This window comes from Eptesicus fuscus, chromosome 5 (genome assembly GCF_027574615.1).
Source record: "Eptesicus fuscus isolate TK198812 chromosome 5, DD_ASM_mEF_20220401, whole genome shotgun sequence".
NCBI lineage: Eukaryota > Metazoa > Chordata > Mammalia > Chiroptera > Vespertilionidae > Eptesicus > Eptesicus fuscus.
In genome coordinates this window covers 17,938,088-17,957,691 of record NC_072477.1, presented here as the reverse complement: position 1 = coordinate 17,957,691, position 19,604 = coordinate 17,938,088, and the positions used below count along the sequence as shown (strand labels likewise).

Here is a 19,604-nt window from a genome sequence, read left to right as displayed (position 1 = left end):
GTTTTCAAGTAAAGAGTTTACTTGTTTCACTTTAATTTTCAATGCTAGGGTTTTCTGAAACTGTTATAGAAAGGAATATCAAACTGATTGGTAGGTAACAGATATATTTCCAACCCAGCAGCTTTAATGAATGGGCTTTCTCTACCTAGATTTATAGTTTTTGATATGTTGGGTGATATTTTAGGTTTAAAACTAAGAACTTCCTCAATGAGGTGTTATTTTATCTAAATGAATTGAAAGCTTTTATTTTTATTGAGGAAGCCATCTGTAAAAATTTAATAAAAGGCTAATCTTTTTTTTTTTTTTAGTACAGCTCTTTGAACTATCATAAATCATTCCTCAAACTCTGTATTTAAAATAGCCTTAATAATCTAGGCTCCTGTTATACTTCTACCTTAGCATGAGTCTACTATATTTTTTAAAAATAGAAAAAATGACCAAAGGTTTCAGTGTTTATATAAGTAGAAATGATACTAGTAACTAGCATTTTGGAGCAGCAATGGACTCTGTGCTAAATTTTTAACATGTGTTATAATTAACATGCATTATTATTATTCAAATTGTGGTTTGAGGTAGGCTGTGTTGTTATTCACATTTCACAGAGAGTGTACGCAATTTACCCAATCTTGTGTGGCTAGTAAACTGCAGAGCTGTGCTGTTAACTTCAGTCTGGGTGACTTTGGAGGCAAAGCTCTTAATCAATAAGCAAATTAAAAACTCCATTTGATATTCCTTATTTTACAATAGATAATGATATCAAGGGGCTTTGGCTCATCTTCCCTGGGCATATGTTGAAAAATAGAATCTGTAGCCTTATAGAATCAGACAAAGTAGTGGGGGAGGGGAAGGTCCTACCTAAAAATTCTCATCTCATTAAAACGTTAAGCTTCTTTGAGACCTTGAGCTTTTTCTGGTGTCTCGCCCTAGGTACTTGATATGTTTTTCCATGGCTATTTTTTTCTGAAGGTGGATGGAGAACAATTTTATGGTTACAAGCTTTTGGATATTTATGTGCTGCAAGTACACACTTCTGTGGCACCAAATAACAAAAATGAGTATCATCCAACAACTCATTTAGTGGAAAAGGGATGATTTCTCCCCATTATATGAGAATTTCCCAGTAGAGATTCAGAAAAATACAAGTAAGAGATGAGCTAAAGAACCTAAATATACATAAAAGAAACTCACGGAATTGGAGCATGTTGTCCTCACCCAGAGTTTAGTTCTTCAGTGTCCTTGTTTCTGTGTTTTTGTGACTTCTTAGACTCAAATATCTCTTGGAGACCCATGGAAACTTCCTGCTGCTCTTCTTGTCTTTATAGATGACCCACTACATTCACCATCACCTACAACATTCTCACAGTTCACAAGGGTTCTGTTAAATTTTTAATCCACTGTGTTTTTCAATGGCAGAGAGCCCCATTTGCTGGATATCAGCCCTAGACATATGAATTATATATCTATAAATACACTCATAAAGCAAAAAAGCAGGGCAGCCTTCGGGGCTAAAATAGACCTTTTATATCCCTAGTGATCTGTCGAGTTTAAAGAAAAACACAGCCCTGTCAAGAAAGGGTATATATTCCTGATTTAAAATGATAACTTTAAGGGATATAAATATTATTCCAAACTGAAGAAAAATTCTGGAGATGGAATGGGAAATTAGAGTTTTGGTGGATTATAGGTTTTGTATCACTCTGCCTATAACCCCTCATGATTTTAGGCTTGCGCATCAGTGAATACTTTTATAAGCATAGACATCTGGTAGATCACTGACTCCATAATCTTTGGGCAGTGAAACAAAAATATTAGCAGCTGCTCCAACATTTCTGAGTATAGTCACTTTGGATTAAGACAAACATGAAGACTTAAATAGGCTTCCAGAATCTAAGTCATTTCTATTGATGATCTAATAATGGGAGAAATACATCCCTCAACTCCTCATCTCAAATGGTGTGTGTCCACAGACTCCCCAGGATACTATAATCATCTTAACTCTTAAAGGTGGAATTTAATATTAAAATTGATTACACACCCCAACTCATATACCAGTCTTAGGCACCTTCCATGTTTACAGTTATCTAAAACTTTCCACCTATTTTCCCTATAATCCCCATTTGTAATAATGATCCCCCACAGCCCTGTTGACTTCCTTTTGAACTAAAGACACTCTTCCAATTCCTTGAGATGCCAGGAAAGGGGGTTATGAAAGCTTCTACCATTTCACTGATTAAATACTACAGGAATTGAAGCTCACATTTCCTTGACACTGGGCATCATGTATCATTTTTCTCCAGGATTAAAAAAAATGGCAAAGAAAACTGAAGATTAGTAATTTTGCCAGCTTCTGTTATTTAAACTCTGCAATATCATACCCATCATTTTAGTTTTTAAATAAGCTCTTATCATTTACTTAGGGGACTTGCTGACCTTTTAGAAGCACTTTATAAATTAGTGAGCTTCAGAACCCTCTTTCCATTCCATCCTAAAAAAGGATGGTATTTATTTTTTACATTATTATTATGATTATTTTGTAATCCAAGAGAGATATTTGCATTAGGGTGTTGAATGAGCAGGGAATAGCAAAGGAGAGTGGCAGTGATTCAACTGCAGACTGAGCAGTTGTAGATTTTGTAGATTTTTTTTTTAACAACAGAGACACTGTGGAAGCTTTAGCTAAGATTGAAGGGGGGTAAAAAAAAAATAGGCAAATTTAAGACTCCAGTTGGGAGTCACAGATGGTACACTAAAATTGCAAATGAATGCCACTCTGCAATCATGAAGACAGTGATCTTAATCTCATGGGGACACTGGCATCCTCCTTAACTATTTGCCTTTATATTAAAATTATGTGCACCAGGCCTTTGCCTCCCAACAAATCAGTTATTCCTTGTCCTTTACCCCAGTTTCCTCTGTGCTCAATACACATGAGGTAGATTTTTATCACTGCCCTAAGGGACAAATGATTCTCAGTGTTTGTGCCTGAAGAGAACACTCATGCTAATCCTTCGTTCTTGATGAGATGCCTAAGAACTACCTTGTTCCTGAAGGAAAGTAACATCACCCCTGAGTAACCTGTAGGGAACCTTTAAACAGACTGTATGGGCCTCCTCTTCTCCCTCCACACTGCTCTTCTTTTATTCAGACACTGCCTTTTCCTGTGTATCACCTTAAATATAACTCTTGGGACCCCATACTAGAAGAATAGGAGAAAAGTGAGCCCAGTGTTAGTTTTATGTCTGGCTTACCTTTAGGAAACATGCTCCAAATCCCATTTATAAAAACTAGCAAAAGTGTGTAAATTATGTATTAAATAAGTTGCAAGGTATATGAATTATATATGTTCACAATGTAAAAATTAGGTGTGCTGGTCCAGCAAAGCAAGTCTGAAACTTTGGTGGAACCACAAAGATCATTTTGCTCAATAGTTTCCAACTCCAAGCACCAGAAGAGAAGCCTGGGTATAGAGATCAGACCAAAACATCATTTTGAGATTCTCAAAAAGGTTCTTTTTTTTAATTTCTCCACATATGGTAACCTGATTGCACAATGCCCTATTGTCCCTTGCCTTCCAAATTATACACATTATGTACATTATTGCTACCCTCCCCAACTCGATTTCTCTCTGTATAACACAGTGTAATTGGCAAAATAGGGAGAGAGGAAAAGCTTCTGAATGTAGGTGCAAGCAAGTCTTCTCAGATGCTAGGAATGTATGCATTAGGTTTCTTCTCAGGAGACCCTGCTCTTAGCACATCTGAAACCTGGACACTTTACATGCAACAGTTTCCACAGAGGCACAAGAAATGTTTAAAGATATAAGGTGTGGAAAGCAGAGCAGAGAGTTCTAATTTGTGAGTCAGTCTTTATAGGCATTACCTGGGAAGACTGTGTAAACTCAAAGGCTTGTCCACCTGGAATGTCCCACGTGGCAGTATTGAGCCACATGTCTGGGTTTGTCACCAATAGAGAGACCTCAGCAAAGTCATATCTGATAACAGATACTTAAACACCAACCATTCCACTAGGGCAAAATCACTACTGAGGGCAGAACACAAAACACTGTACCTGGTTGAGAGCTTAGTGACCCAGCTCAGAAAGAGGTTCAATGATATTGTATCAGCATCTCAACGGACAGACCAACTGGGATGGGGAACCTCATGCCATCCTTGCTAGAGGATTTTTAAAAGCAATAGTTGGAATAAATATTCTGGACACAATTTAATGAACTGTAACTTCTGGAGATTCTTTCTGTCTTTGAAAAATAACTTGATCTTTCTCACATACATGAATAATAAGCTTGCTTCCGCAATTAGGTTAGTAACATCCACCATGGAATATTTGTGGTACCCATGATCTGCAAGGCACTAGGATTTAGTGTACTATCTGAACTTTCTTTCCTGACCCAGTCCACATATTTCTAAATACAGTAAGTAGGATCTCTGGGTAAACTAATAAATTTTTGCCATTTGGATTTTTCAAAACTCACTTTGCTCTCTCTACGTTTCGGAATCTAAAAGTAAGTTTCCAGTAATTCACAGCTGTCTAGGCTGGTTATTTTTAAAATGTAGCATCCAGCTCAGGATATTTTGCATCTAGCACAAAAGCAATACATTAACATAATTTTAGACCAAGGCAAGATGGGTGGTCATTTAATAGGGGAATTACTGGAAAAGCATAATCAAAATGGGTTGGTTAGATGAGAAATTTTTAACCTCTTGTAACGTGCCCTTATTTAGCAGATAGTAAATGAAGACTGCACTTACTGATAAATGTGAAATAAAAGGTAGTCCTTTATGATATTGAGGACAATGTATTTTATGGTCTTGGATCTTGGTCTCTGTGACATGAAAAATATTCTCATCCTCATGGGAGCAAATAAGTAGAAACCCCAGAAGGCAATAAAGAAAGGTTAAATACAGTTCACAGTTATCTACACACACACACACACACACACACACACACACACACACACACACACAATTTTAATAGCCAGTCAGTATTGGCAACAGTGTAATTGAATGTCATCATCCCATAAGCAAATCCTGGAAACAAGCCTACTTGAGTTCTAGCTAAATAATTACTTGAGAGTATCTTTAAAATCTACACCCCTGCCCCAATCTATAGATTTCAGGTTTTGGTGGCAAGAGGCAAATAATGGGCTGGAAATCAGCTTAGAATGGTTAGGCTACCATCCGGTGATTCCATTGTCATTTCTGAGGTGTAACCCATGAACTCCATTCGTTGAGAGTGACTGAATCGTGTTTACCTACAAATATACTAATTCTGTGTTTCTTTTTCTTTTCAATCCCAGGAGGTGAATTAGTTATCCCTCTTCTTGTACAAGACCCTTTAGCTACCCTTCCTATTGCTACTCGTGCACCTTCCATTACACTCCCCCCTACCTTCCGCCCCCTCCTCACCATTATTGAGACCACCAAAGATTCCCTGTCCATGACCTCTGAGGCGGGGTTACCTTGCTTGTCGGACCAAGGCAGCGATGGTTGTGATGATGATGGCTTGGTGATATCTGGGTATGGCTCAGGGGAAACCTTTGACTCTAACCTGCCCCCTACTGATGATGAAGATTTTTACACCACCTTCTCCTTGGTAACAGATAAGAGTCTTTCCACTTCAATCTTCGAAGGTGGCTACAAAGCACATGCGCCCAAGTGGGAATCCAAGGACTTTAAACCTAACAAAGCCTCCGAAACTAGTAGGACTACTACCACATCATTGTCCCCTGAGCTGATCCGCTTCACCGCTTCCTCCTCCTCCTCGTCTGGGATGGTGCCCAAATTGCCAGCTGGCAAAATGAATAACCGTGATCTCAAACCCCAGCCTGACCTAGTCTTGCTTCCGTTGCCCACTGCCTATGAGCTAGACAGCACCAAACTGAAGAGCCCACTAATTACTTCCCCCATGTTCCGTAATGTGCCCACAGCAAACCCCACGGAGCCGGGAGTCAGACGGGTTCCGGGGGCCTCAGAGGTGATCCGGGAGTCGAGCAGTACAACAGGGATGGTCGTCGGCATTGTGGCTGCTGCCGCCCTCTGCATCTTGATCCTCCTGTACGCCATGTACAAGTACAGGAACAGGGACGAGGGGTCCTACCAAGTGGACGAGACTCGGAACTACATCAGCAACTCGGCCCAGAGCAACGGCACGCTGCTCAAGGACAAGCAGCCGAGCTCCAAGAGCGGCCACAAGAAACAGAAAAACAAGGATAAGGAGTACTACGTGTAAACCACACCGCCGCTCACAAGACCTGCATTTAAAGAACCCAGAAGGATTGCTCTATCAGTGCATACATCTTTGGAAAATGAAATTTTTTTTTTTTTTGCAGATGTCAGAACTGCTCTACCCACGAGATGGGGTCTATACCATGTCTATGGTGGGGAAAAAAAATAGTTTCTAAAAGGACACACACACCAAGATGTATCGACCTATATACACAGTTCAGCCACGGCTTTGATCAGTCATCGCCCGGAGACAGAAGGTCCTCGCTGCTCTGCTGTATCATAAAGCACACACTTTGCGCTCTGCAGCCAGCAGGGGGCTCCCCTTCTCTCACCTGGACTTGGGAGCTTCCTTCTCTTGAGGACCTTGCACCCAAGGTAGAGACTCATGGCTTACTTGTTCCATAACTCCAAGTGAGTCTGTAACAATGTTTGTGAAGCTTGACTGTAACAATTTTTTTTGTTGTTTAATTATGTAAAAAACAAAAACAAAAAAAAACAGAAAAAAGTTAAACAAACAAACAAAAAAAACAACCTACCCTTATCTGGTTCTGGCCAGTGTGTGTAACTTTTCTTCAAGATCTGAGGGGAAAAAATGGCTTTTGGGTTTTTGTTTATTTTTTGAGGATGACTGGACATACGTTAAGAAGAAGAAAAAAAAAAAAGCAGAAAACTAAAGTGGGAGAGACTATTGCCATATGAACTCTAACGCTACCATGGTGTTCACGCTACATATCAGGTTGTGGTGTTTTTAGAATCTGTCGTTTGTTTCCTATACGAACACATAGCAAAATCATGTGATGGATGATAATGTTGATTTGAAAAGCTGGTCCCTCAGGATCTCACTCCAGAATCCGCCACCCAAACCCTGAACCGACCGGGTTAGGGTTGGTTTTATCAGAGCTATTGGGTTTACTTAACAACAGTGTTCCTGTCCATTAGCCCAGCCGAATTGTGGTAAAGGAGAAAGCCCCCTAGTGAAAACAGAGCCTTTCCCAGAGAGAGGGAAAGGAGGGGGTGGGCTGGATCCATGACTGATTGAAATGCATGCAAATATAGAAGAAAAGACAATACTAAAAGGCTGTTCAATAATCAAAATAGACCATAGGGGCGTTCAATTTATGATGGAACCCACAAAAGGTCACACAAGCCAAACATGGCATGAAGAGAGTGCAAAATGCATAGTTCTTCCCCCACCCCCAACGTGAATATGTTTTCTCATCGTGGTTTAATTTTGTAGTCTGGCACTTACAGATAACTCTATCCTTCCATTTGCTCATGTCTCCCTTCACCCATCTTTTCTAAAACTAAACGAATAAATAATAAATGAATAAAGCTGCTGTGACACACACAAAAAGGAATTTAATAGTATAATATATATATAAATAAATATATATACAGATATATTTATCATGGTATGTTTGATGGGATGACTGAGACAGGAAACCTGTTAAAGTCTTGAAGTGGAATGAGAATGTTGTTTTAAAAGAAAATGACAAAACAACAAAAAAGTAAACCTTAAAAATGTGAAGCAAGTGTGAGTTTTAGTTTTGTCACAGTTAACTGTGTCAAAGAGAATTAAAAAAATAAAATCTTCTCAGATTTTGTTTACATATTTTACTACATTTTTGCTGGTATAATTCCTTAGCCACCTATGTACATACTGCTTTAAGAATTGTTCCTTCCTTTCTATTTGTTTATTTCAGTTGTTTGGTTTATATTCCGGTTGTCTTTCTTTCTTTTTGAAAAGAGGAAAAAATGTACAGAAAAATAATAAATTGGTTGTGTGGCCATAGCTATCCAAAAAGCAAGAGACAAAGCAAGACAAATATTCACACAAAAATTAAGTGTGTCCTCTGGAGGGTCAGGTATATACAATTTCTTTTGTACAGATGAAAATCAATCAGCTGTTTAGATTTAGAAATCTACTCTTGCTGGTCTTTGTAAGTTGCATGAATATTTGATTTGAAAAAATACCTTAAAGATATGGGGCAAAAGTGCAATCTAAACAATGGTAGCCTTTACTAATGTGTATGGAAAGAAGTGTTCCTCATTATCTGATATTTCAATGTGTTAAGAATTTCGGAAATTTTTTTTGTCATTAAGAAAGACAGGATTATAAAGAGATATCAAAGCACGATTTTAGATAGCCTAAATGGCCCAACCTATATAAAGTTGATTATATCTCGATGTCTTTAAAAGATTGCTGTTCTTGGAGTCTTGAGGTCTTGTGAATTGATTTTCTGATTTATTTCTTTAATTTTTTTAAATTTGAGTAAAAATACATTTGTTATATTCCTTTTAGTGTAAGTTCTATTTGAACAATTTTATGGGAACATGTGCATTCTGTATGTAAGCTTCTATCATATTCCTGTTGTTTTATGAGCAGACTTTTATGGAATTTATTTATGATGTTGTGATGTTACTGCTTTTTCTTTTTCCTTTTCTCTTTTATTTCATATTTGCATTTTCGTTCAAGGATATGCTTAGCAATAAAATGTTCTTCCCAAAACCTTGTATGATGATGCATTCTTATTTTCTAAACATTTTGTTTAAGATCTTACACTGAAGGTAAACATGTCATATCTTATTGAAATTAAGCTAGGACCACTTTCATGTGAAATAAAAGATTCTATACAGATATTTATATAAACATGTCAAAAGTGGCATATTTATGGGCTTAACAGTTATTTAGTCTGTCAACCAAAGCATTATTTAGATTTCTTTGGTAGAGTCAACAGTAAAGAAAACACTTTTCTGAACAGGTAAGATGACAAAAGCATTCCATTATGGAAAATTTTATTGGATACTATGTTTTTGAAGTGTTTGGGAAAATTATCAACAAACTTTGAAAGGTTTTCCAGAACCATATTTAGGTAGTGTCTTACTAGAAAGCTTTAGATGCCTTCTTTCTAAGCATCCCATCATATTGAAAATTTTTTAAAAGGACTAAGTCCAAAACCAAAATTTAAGTAAGTGCTTAAATTTTAACAGCTTTTATTTTCTAGATTTTCAGATTATAAAATTCTGCGAACATTCATTGTAGATGGAACCTATCTCATATCTCAGGTATACTTCATTTGCTCGTTTCCTAAGCACATGCATATTCTACCAATTGGATAATCCATTGTGACACCTGCATTTTCACCATGGTCCAGAAATGTGGGTTAACTGAACAGTTGTATTCTATCCATACACTGGTTAACAGTTTTCAAAGAGTTAGAGTTAAAAACAAATATTACATTTCTTTTCCTTTACACTTTATTAGTGGAATGGTTATGCTGTTGACTATGCTGGGAACAAAAAGAAAATTAGGCTGAATGATGTCAAATTATGGAAAATTCTTCTTTTGGTTTCTGTCTCAGATAATTGATGTAAAGTAAAGCAATCACTTATTAATGCCCATGATGTGGTAGGCACTGTCTTGTTTTGAATCTATCTTTTATGTTTCATCCCTGAGTGTTAGCTAGTACTTTTTTCATCTTAAAGATGAGAAAACAAAGACACAAAGAGCTTAGTGACAACTTGGCTAAAACATTTCTAATTATGTTAGAAGTCAGGCCTTGCTGACATGGAGGTCAGTGGGATGTCATGGAAAGGGTATAGGCACTGAGGTCAGACAGAGTTGGGTTGGAACCCCACCTGGACTACTTACTATTTATAGGCAAAATTCACAATCTCTCAGATTTGGCTTCCTCACCTGAAAAATGTGACACCTCAATGACTTTGCCTTTCATTGTAGTTTGGTAGGGAAATAAAACAATATAAAGTGTTTTAATTGTGATTGAGGCAGAGTAGAGGTTCCCAAAGTTAGTCTCCTTCACTTTGAGTGCTACGCTATTCTCTATACAACAGATGACTTCTAGAATTAGAAATTCTACACTAAATCCTATAATAAAATGATTTATTTAATAGTTATCAAGCAAAGTTGCAAAACCATGACTAGTGTTTACTAGCTATAATGGACACAACTAGTCTTTTTCTAGTCATATACTTTGATTGCAACATAATTGAAACCAATAAGCATGTGTCATTGATATTTGCTAGCATAAATCTGACTGGCAGCACATTTTAAGCAAGTGGCCAGAGGATAGATAAGTAAAGTGAGTGTGGACTGAGAAAAGTTAAACTTAGATAAATTTCCAGATGATCATTAATATTGTAGGTTCATCAAGATCTAAAGTAGTGTTTGCTCAGATACATTGGTGAAAGTCCATCAACAGAAATAACTTGTCATTGTCTTTCCATGAAGAAAGTATTGAGATTATGCCATTCTTTTCCAATGTGTTTAACTTTGGCCATGGGCTTTGGATTCAGAAAAGCTTAGTTCAAGCCATGGCTCTGAATCCTGGATCTGTCCTTTACTAGCAATTAAACTTTGAGTAAGGTGTGAAGTGACTCTAGGTTTGTCCACAAAATTGGAATGATAGTGTTCTCCTCTTTGTTCTGTGCTATCACTAAATAAGCCGACGTGAATATAAGTGCCTGGATATAAGCACAGTGGTTGGCCCATAGTCTTCAAACAATGATGGCTAAATTGTCCTTTTAATCATCTGTTATTATCCTAGAAAAATTAATCCACAATTCCTAATAAGAGTCTATTGGAGAGCCCCAGAACACTCATTGTACTTCTATACCCTAAAATTTTAATTGTTTTTATTCCTGTTCAGTTGAAATCACATTGATTTATTGATTCTTTGAGTGTTCCTTGAATCTTCTACTAGAAATGTACATATCCCTATAAAATTATTTACTTCAATCAACTTCTTCAGAATAGGGACCATAAGAAAGGTTCAAAAGGTAAACTATCCTGTGCCTCAAAGGACAGTCTTCTATGCTTCCCAAATCACAGAGTTATCATTGCCTTAAGTACCCCATCAAAATTCTGTATTTGCCTTCCCTCCATGAACATTCTAAATATCTCTATTTAAGATATAATTCAAGAACAACTCTAAGCATTAATTCATTTGATAATTCAAAACTTACTGAACACTTATGTGCCTGACAATCTACTATTGGCTATTGTTACTTTATTTCAATGAAGACAGAAAATGGATATGGGGATTTTAAGCCTTTTTCTCTCTTTTATAGATACATAGAGGCCCAGATTCTCTGCACACATATTCAAATTGAAGTTTGATTTGTCTCTAAAAATTCTACACCCTACGTTGTCCCAATTGAAATAAAATATTGATGCTACTGTTTGATGTCATTTTGATTATTAATGTACTTATTAGACATTATTAAATGATTAGAAGCCCAGTGCACGAAATTCAGCCCAGCCTGCACCCTCTTCAATCCGGGACCCCTTGGGGAATGTCCGACTGCTGGTTTAGTCCCAATTCTGGGGATCAGGCCTAAACCGGCAGTCGGACTTCTCTCTCACAATCCTGGACCACTGGCTCCTAATCGCTCACCTGCCTGCCTGCCTGCCTGCCTGATCACCCCTCAGTGCCTCTGCATGCCAGCCTGGTCACCCCTAATTGTCCCCCCCTGCTGACCTGGTTGCCCCTAACTGCCCCCACTGCTGGCCTGATCACCCCACGCAGCCTGCTTGTTCATTCATTTGGTCATCCCTTACTAACCCCCCTGCCGGCCTGGTCACCCCACACAGCCTGCTTATTCATTCATTTGGTCATCCCTCACTAACCCCCCTGCCGACCTGGTCACCCCAAGCAGCCTGCTTGTTCAGTTGTTTGGTCGTTCCTCACTAACCCCCCTGCCAGGCTGGTCATAGGCAGCCATCTTGTGAGGGCATGAGGGTTAATTTACATATTACCTCTTTATTATATAGGATTACTACATCTTAGATTGAGAGCTTTAAGGAATCTATAATCTACTAACAGTGCACAAATAATGATACTAAAATATAAATAAGAACAGTAGCCAGCCCATGAAATTCATGCATGGCGTGGGAGTGTGTGTCCCTCAGCCCAGCCTGTACCCTCTCCAATCTGGGACCCCTAGGGAGATATCCAAATGCCGGTTTAGGCCCGATCCCAGCAGTCGGAAATCCCTCTCACAATCCAGAACTGTTGGCTACCAACTGCTCGCCTGCCTGCCAGCCTGATCACCCCCAAACTACTCCCCTGCCAGCCTGATTGATGCCTACCTGCTCCCCTGCTCCCACAACTTCCCTCCTCTGCAGGCCTGGCCCCCCAAAATGCCCTCCCCTGCAGGCCTGGTTACCCCTCACTGCTCTCCCCTGCCAGCCCACTCACCGCCTAACTGCCCTCTCCTGCTGGCCTGGTCACCCCCAACTGTCCTCCCCTGCAGGCCTGGCCCCCCCCCAACTGTCTTCTCCTGCAGACCTGATCACCAACAACTGCCCTCCCCTGCAGGTCTGGTCCCCTCAAATGCCCTCTCCTGCAGGACTGGTTGCCACTAACTGCCCTCCTCTGCCAGCCTGGTCACCCCTAACTGGTCACCTCTCCTGCTGGCCTGGTCACCATCAACTGCCCTCCCCTGCAGGCCTGGTCCTCCCCAACTTCCCTCCTCTGCAGGCCTGGTAACCCCCAACTGCTCTCCCCTGCAGGCCTGCCCCCCCAACTGTCCTCTCCTGTAGGCCTGGTTGCCCCTAACTGCCCTCCCCTGCAGACCTGGTCACCCCTAACTGGTCACCTCTCCTGCTGGCCTGGTCACCCTCAACTGCCCTCCCCTGCAAGGTTGGTTCCCCCCAACTGCCCTTCCCTGCTGGCTCGGTCACTCCTAACTGCCCTCCCCTGCAGGCTTGGTCACCCCTAACTATCCTCTTCTGCAGGCCTGCCCCCCCACAACTGTCCTCTCCTGTAGGCCTGGTTGCCCCTAACTGCCCTCCCCTGCAGACCTGGTCACCCCCAACTACCCTCCCCTGCAGGCCTGGTTCCCCCCAACTGCCCTCCCCTACAGGCCTGGGCCCCTTCAACTTCCCTCCTCTGCAGGCCTGGTAACCCCCAACTGCCCTCCCCTGCATGTCTGGTCCCCCCAAATGCCCTCTCCTGTAGGCCTGGTTGCCCCTAACTGCCCTCCCCTGCAGACCTGGTCACCCCTAACTGGTCACCTCTCCTGCTGGCCTGGTCACCCCCAACTGCCCTCCCCTGCAGGCCTGGTTCCCCCAACTGCCCTCCCCTGCAAGCCTGGTCATCCCCAACTTCCCTCCTCTGCTGTCCCAGTCACTCCCAATTGCCCTCCCCTGCAAGCCTGGTCGCCCCCAACTCCCTCCCCTGCAGGCCTGGGTCCCCCCCAACTGTCCTCCCCTGCTGGCCCAGTCACCCCAACTACCCTCCCCTGCCAGCCTGGTTGCCCCTCAACTGCCCTCCCCTACAGGCCTGGTCCCCCCAACTGCCCTCCCCTTCAGGCCTGGTCACCCCTAACTGTCCTCTCCTGCAGGCCTTGTCCCCCCAACTACCCTCTTCTGCAGGCCTGGTATCCCCCAACTGCCCTCCCCTGCAGACCTGGGTCCCCCCGAACTGTCCTCTCCTCCAGACCTGATCACCCACAACTGCCCTCCCCTGCAGGCCTGGTCCCCCCAAATGCCCTCTCCTGAAGGCCTGGTTACTCCTAACTGCCCTCCCCTGCCAGCCTGGTCACCCCTAACTGGTCACCTCTCATGCTGGCCTGGTCACCCCCAACTGCCTTCCCCTGCTGGCCTGTTTACCCCTAACTGCCCTTCCCTGCAGGCCTGGTCACCCCCAACTAACCTCTGCAGGCCTGGGTGCCCCCCAAATGTCCTCTCCTGCTGGCCTGGTCACCCCCAACTGCCTTCCCCTGCTGGCCTGTTTACCCGTAACTGCCCTTCCCTGCAGGCCTGGTCACCCCCAACTAACCTCTGCAGGCCTGGGTTCCCCTCAACTGTCCTCCCCTGTAGGCCTGGTCATCACAACTGCCCTCCCTTGCTGGTCATCTTTTGTCAGCCATCTTGTGTTCACACGGGGGTGGTCATCTTGTGTGTTGGAGTGATGGTAAATTTGCATATTACCTCTTTATTATATAGGATGTCAAAAAAGAACTACATTCTTAGGAGTTCAAAAATAATTAAGGGAAAGTTTCAAAGAGGAGATTTCATATTAGGTAAACCTTGAAAATGTGAGAAGCTGCATGCCATTCCAAGCAAAGCATTGAAGTGGAAACAAGTAGTATCAAAACCATAATTTGGCAAGGCACATTAGTGGAAGATATGGCTAGGAAGGTTTTTGAAATTTTGTCAGTGAAATGGAAGAGAGAATGAGAGAATGTTTTGAGATATTTTCAAGGTCAAGGACTAGTTTTCTGTTGAGTGCAGAGGACACAAGAAGCCAAAGGTAATGAGGGATACATTTTCAGAGAAGGTGAAAGATCAAACAGATCAAGTTCCCAGATAGAGGTGTTTACTCTGAACAGAGTGGGAGATAAGTTTTGATATAGCAATGAAGAAGGAGAAAATGGAATCAGAAACTGACATATTGTGGAATAGGTGACATAAATTGAAACAGATATAGTCAGAAAGCCTCAAAGTTCTTGGTAAATCAAAGGCAAAGTCATGTACCTAAGAGTAAGGCTCTGAGCACATGGCAGAAGCCTCTTGAGAATCCAGTGAGGAAGGCAGCTAAAAGAGGTGTCAGTAAGAGGGCTATGCTGTCTTTATCTGACATTAATAGTAATCCTTTTTTATTTTTGAAACTCTTTTTTTTTTAAATTTCATGACTTGAAAGCCAATCTAGTGTTTCTAAATTTAGAGTGCTCTCAATTACATAATGCTTATTCTAGAGAAACAAGCCATTTAATACTTTTTTCCAGAAGAATTTGGAGAGGAAGGGGGTGATAGGATGCTGCATTAATCTGCTCAGACCACCATAACAAAATACTGTGGACTGAGTGGCTTAAGTAACAGAAGTTTCTTTCTCAAAGTTCTGGTGTTTGGGAGTCCCAGATCAAGATCTGATAGGGTTTGCTTTCTGGTAAGTGTTCTATTCCTGGCTTTTAAATGGCCACCTTCACACACTGTCCTCCCAAGACCTTTCTTCCGTGGGTATGCTGAGAAAGAGATCTCTTCCTCTTCTTATAAGGGCACAGTCCTGTCAGATCAGGGTTCCTCCCTTATGACATCATTTCACTTTAATTACCCCCTAAAGATCATTTTTCAAAAACAGTCAAAGTACGGGGGTTAGGACTTCAACATATGAATTGAGGGAGGGAAGGAACACAATTCAGTCCATCACAAATGTACCTGGTGTTAGTAATTAATAAAGTGAAAACTAAAAACACAAAGGAGTCAAGGAATCCAGAAGCAACTCTACCCTTGTCAAGTGTCCATATGGGCTGCTAGGTAGAAGAGGAAATAAATCCATGAGAAACTAAATCACAGAGTAGCATAGGATCACAGGAACAAGGGACCAGGATTTGGAGGCAGGGTTAGGGTTGTTAAGCCACAGGCCCTAAAGCACAGGAACAGCTAAAGGGAGCCCAGACTCAGATTTGGGGATGCATTAAATTAATAGTGTGAACTTCAAGAAACCTTGAACTTTTCTAATGGTTAGGTACATGGGCTCTAAAGTCAGAATGCCACAGCTTGTATTGTACAACTATAACTTTAGATAAATGACTCATCCTACCTAAGGCTCAGCTTTCATGCCTACAAAAGGAAATTATATTATATCTATCTTGTTTGTTTTTCAGGAAAAAAGAAAATGATTCATGTAAAATGATTAGCATATGCCTGTCACATAATAAACTTTGATAAATGTTGTTCATTACTTAAATTTAGTATTGTTACTTGACTCAGGCAGGACCAAAATGAGCTGCAACTTGCATGGCTAGTGAACACCAAGAAATGGACAAAAAAAAATAGAAGTTAAGCAATCACTCTGAGTACTTTCCTAATTCTTTCATTTGCCAAGAAAGTATAAAATTTGGTTGCCTGCTCATTGGCCAAGTTTTCCCCTCACTGGCACTAGTTCTCTGTTTCCAGACTCCAGTTTGGACTATGCTCAGGGAAGCCTGGTATCCTGAGATTTTTCATTTTTGCCCTGAGTTTCTAGTTCCCAGCTTTCCCATGGCAGCTGGTCACTCAAACCCTAGGAAGCCAGGAGGCCTTCAGGAAATCTTGCACCACTTTATTGATATGCATTATTTTGTTTTGTTTTTTTTTTATTGAATTTATGGGGGTTACATTGGTCAATTAACTATGTAGGTTTTAAGTGTACAATTAATTCTATAAATATATCATCTACACATTGCATTGTGCATTAACCATCCAAAGTCAAGTCGCCTTCAATCACCATTTAGCCCATGTTTACCTCTCCCACCTGCCCCTTCTCCCCCTCTGGTAATCACCATACTGTCATCTGTGTCCATGAGTTTTTTTGGTTGTTGTTTTTTTGTTGTTTGTTTGTTTTTTGCTTAATCCCTTCACCCATCTCACCCAGCCCTCCAGCCCCCCTCTCCTCTGATACTGTCAGTCTGTTCTCTGTATATATGAGTCTGTTTCTATTTTCTATTTTTTATTTTGTTTATTAGATTCCACATGTAAGTGAAATCATATGAATTTATTTTTATTATGATTTTTTTATTGTGAACATCCTATATAATAAAAGCCTAATATGCTAAGTGTCTGGTCAACCGGTTGGCCGTTCAACCAATCAAAGCATAATATGCTAATGATATGCTAAGGCCACTCAACCACTCGCTATGATGTGCACTGACCACCAGGGGGCAGACGCTCTGACTGATAGGTTAGTTTGCTGCTGGGGTCCAGCCAATCAGGACTGAGCAAGATCGGCCAGACACACCCTGCAGTCCTCCCACAGTCCCTCCCCAGCTGGCCAACCTCCTGTGTCTCTCCCTGGCCCTGATCATGCATCGGTGGGGGTCCCTCAGCCTGGCCTGAGCCCTCTCGCAATCTGGGACCCCTCTAGGGGGGTGTTGGAGAGCCAGTTTCAGCCTGATCCCACAGGCCATGCTGGGGGACCCCACTGGTGCACGAATTTGTGCACTGGGCCTCCAGTTTTCAAATATTCTCAAAAGTAAAGAGACTAGTATAACAATCCCCCATTCATCCATCATCTAGTTTCAAAAATTTGGTCTTTTGATGTTCTTGTTTTATCTATGTTCACCTCACCATGAGAGATTCTCTTTTAATACCATATAATGTTAAAAAGAAAAATAGAGCATTAAGAATAGCTATTCTTAGGTCTCTTGACTGGGGACTTGTTCAGTGTGTTTTAGAGTAACTAAACCTAACACTTTTTTTGATGGACATTTAATGACATGATTCCAGTTCTTTATTCAATGACAACTTGAAAGGGGATATTAACTGCTAAGTAGACTCTTCGTCACTTAATGAGATTTCCTGAACACTAAATGGATTGTTCAGCTTGTATGTGTGCCATTTCAACTGTGCTCAATCACTTTTTGAAATAAAATTTTAAAAAGTCTATAGAGTATATACAGTAGCTATACCTTTTGTAAAATATGAAATCTTGGAATATAATCTATGTTCCTTTTCAAGGGTATGGATAAGGGAAAATACTACTCATTTGCACCTGTGGATGCTAAGAAATACTTTTACCTCTAGAAATGTGATCACAAATCTACTAGCATAATTTCTTAGGGTTATATTCAGGTATTTGAAATGGATATAACTACACTGAATTTGTATGAGTCTAGTAGATGACATAGTTCATTAAGCACATTTACAAGCCATGATTTAATACTGCTTTGTTGGCAGTGGTGATTTTCTCTTCTTTGCTCTCACTCACCTGCAATTTTTGACCTATAATTTTCATCATCAAAGTATCATGAGAGAGAGTCAGAGAAAGAAAGTTACTTTTAGACTGATAACATATTCTTCTCTATCTCAAAGTCAAACTAAGTATTTAGAAAAAAATGAATAGAACCACCACAGACTTACTTCTTGGTTTTATGAACTGAAATGAAAGGCAAAATAGTAAGTTTCAACAAATAAATGGTGTTCCCATTCCTCCTCTGTGATGAGCAGCTTGCCCCATTTTATGTATTTACTAGAGGCCTGATGCACAAAATTCGTGCAAGGGGCTTGGCCATCGCGGCCCCGGCTGCCTCGAGGCCCCACCCACTGGTCGTTCCAGAAGGTCATTCCGGAAGGTTGTTCTGCTGTCCAGTCTAATTAGCATATTAGCTCTTTATTATATAGGATTATATAGGATTTTTTTTATTTTTTTTTGGAGTGGTGAGGGGAACCTAGCAGAGCACACATAAATATTATTTTTGAAATGAAAACCAAAGGTTGTCCAAGTTTGCAAGAAAGTACAGTAAGTCAGGATTAGTTATAGATGAGAAGATAGCTTAAATTAGGGGTGGCATAAAAACTGAAAAGCTAAAATTTCTTTGGTATTACAGGTATAGTTTTCAATGTTCATGCATCAAACAGTAAAATGTGCTCATGTGCATGCATGGGTATGTACAACCAGATCTGTTCTGATATTAAATTTGAAATATGAAAACTAGAATAGCTATTGCTCATAAAATAAAACAAGCAGAGAAATGTGGGAAAGAGGAAGAAAGTGGAGCAGAAGAGCTGCTCCTAAGCAACTAAGAGGTTTGTAATTGCTCAGAAGATGAGCCCAGCATTAGAGCATCTAAAATAATAATGATGTCTCTCTCTCTTAATTTCTCTTCTACCTTGATCCCTCCTCCTTCTCCTCTCCCTCCCCTTCCCCTTCCCTATTGTACCCCTGCTCCTCCTTCACCTGCACTTCTCCCTTTATTCCTTCCTTCCTTTCTTTCTCCCTCCCTCTCAATTCCATAAATAGTGTCTGGTGTTAAAATATAAACTCTGACTTCACATACACATACACTCTGCACTTCTTTTGTAAAAAAAAAAAAAAAAAAGGAGGAAAAAAGCAGGTGCTTGTTCTTCTATAGTAATAAATTCTAAAATGCTTCACCTATTGTGCTGCTCCTTCTTTTTTCTCTCTGTTTTGAATTTAAAACTTCCATAAACACTGATATGATAAGCATTTTATTGCCTAAAATATATTGTAGGAACATGAGTCATATACATATGTCAGTGTAGGTGAACAGGCCTTTCTTTACTCCCTCACTTGGCAGGTGACAAGCTCAATGTGATAACATATACCACTGCATATACACTAGAGCAATAGCTTTTTTGTTTTTTTTTTTTTTGTTTTGATGAATCCTATTTTTTTTACAGCTCCACTGAGATATAATTGCCATGTAACATTGTGTAAGTTGAAGGTGTACAAGATGCTGATTTGATGCATGTGTGTAATGCAAATAAACTGATGTTACCAGAATGGTTATCAAAATGATTACACAACCAACACCCCACATAATTACCTCAATTTTATTTTGTGGTGAAAATATTTAAGATTTATTGTTAGCAACTTTAAAGTATACAATACAGTATTG

General features: G+C 40.5%; 1 protein-coding gene across 9 annotated transcripts in view; it reads left to right on the top strand.

Annotated features, from left to right (window-relative positions):
• Nucleotides 1–6,246, top strand: part of NRXN3 (neurexin 3) — a 1,497,182-nt gene extending 1,490,936 nt beyond the window's left edge. For 6 of the 9 annotated variants that reach the window (XM_054715860.1, XM_054715859.1, XM_054715861.1 and 3 more), the window contains one exon: nt 5,945–6,246. In XM_054715860.1, coding sequence (XP_054571835.1) covers nt 5,945–6,246 — 302 coding nt within the window. Of the gene's footprint in view, nt 1–5,314 lie in introns of all 9 variants that reach the window. The other 3 variants (XM_054715858.1, XM_054715857.1, XM_054715862.1) reach the window with 2 other exon arrangements.
• Nucleotides 6,247–19,604: the final 13,358 nt, after the last annotated feature.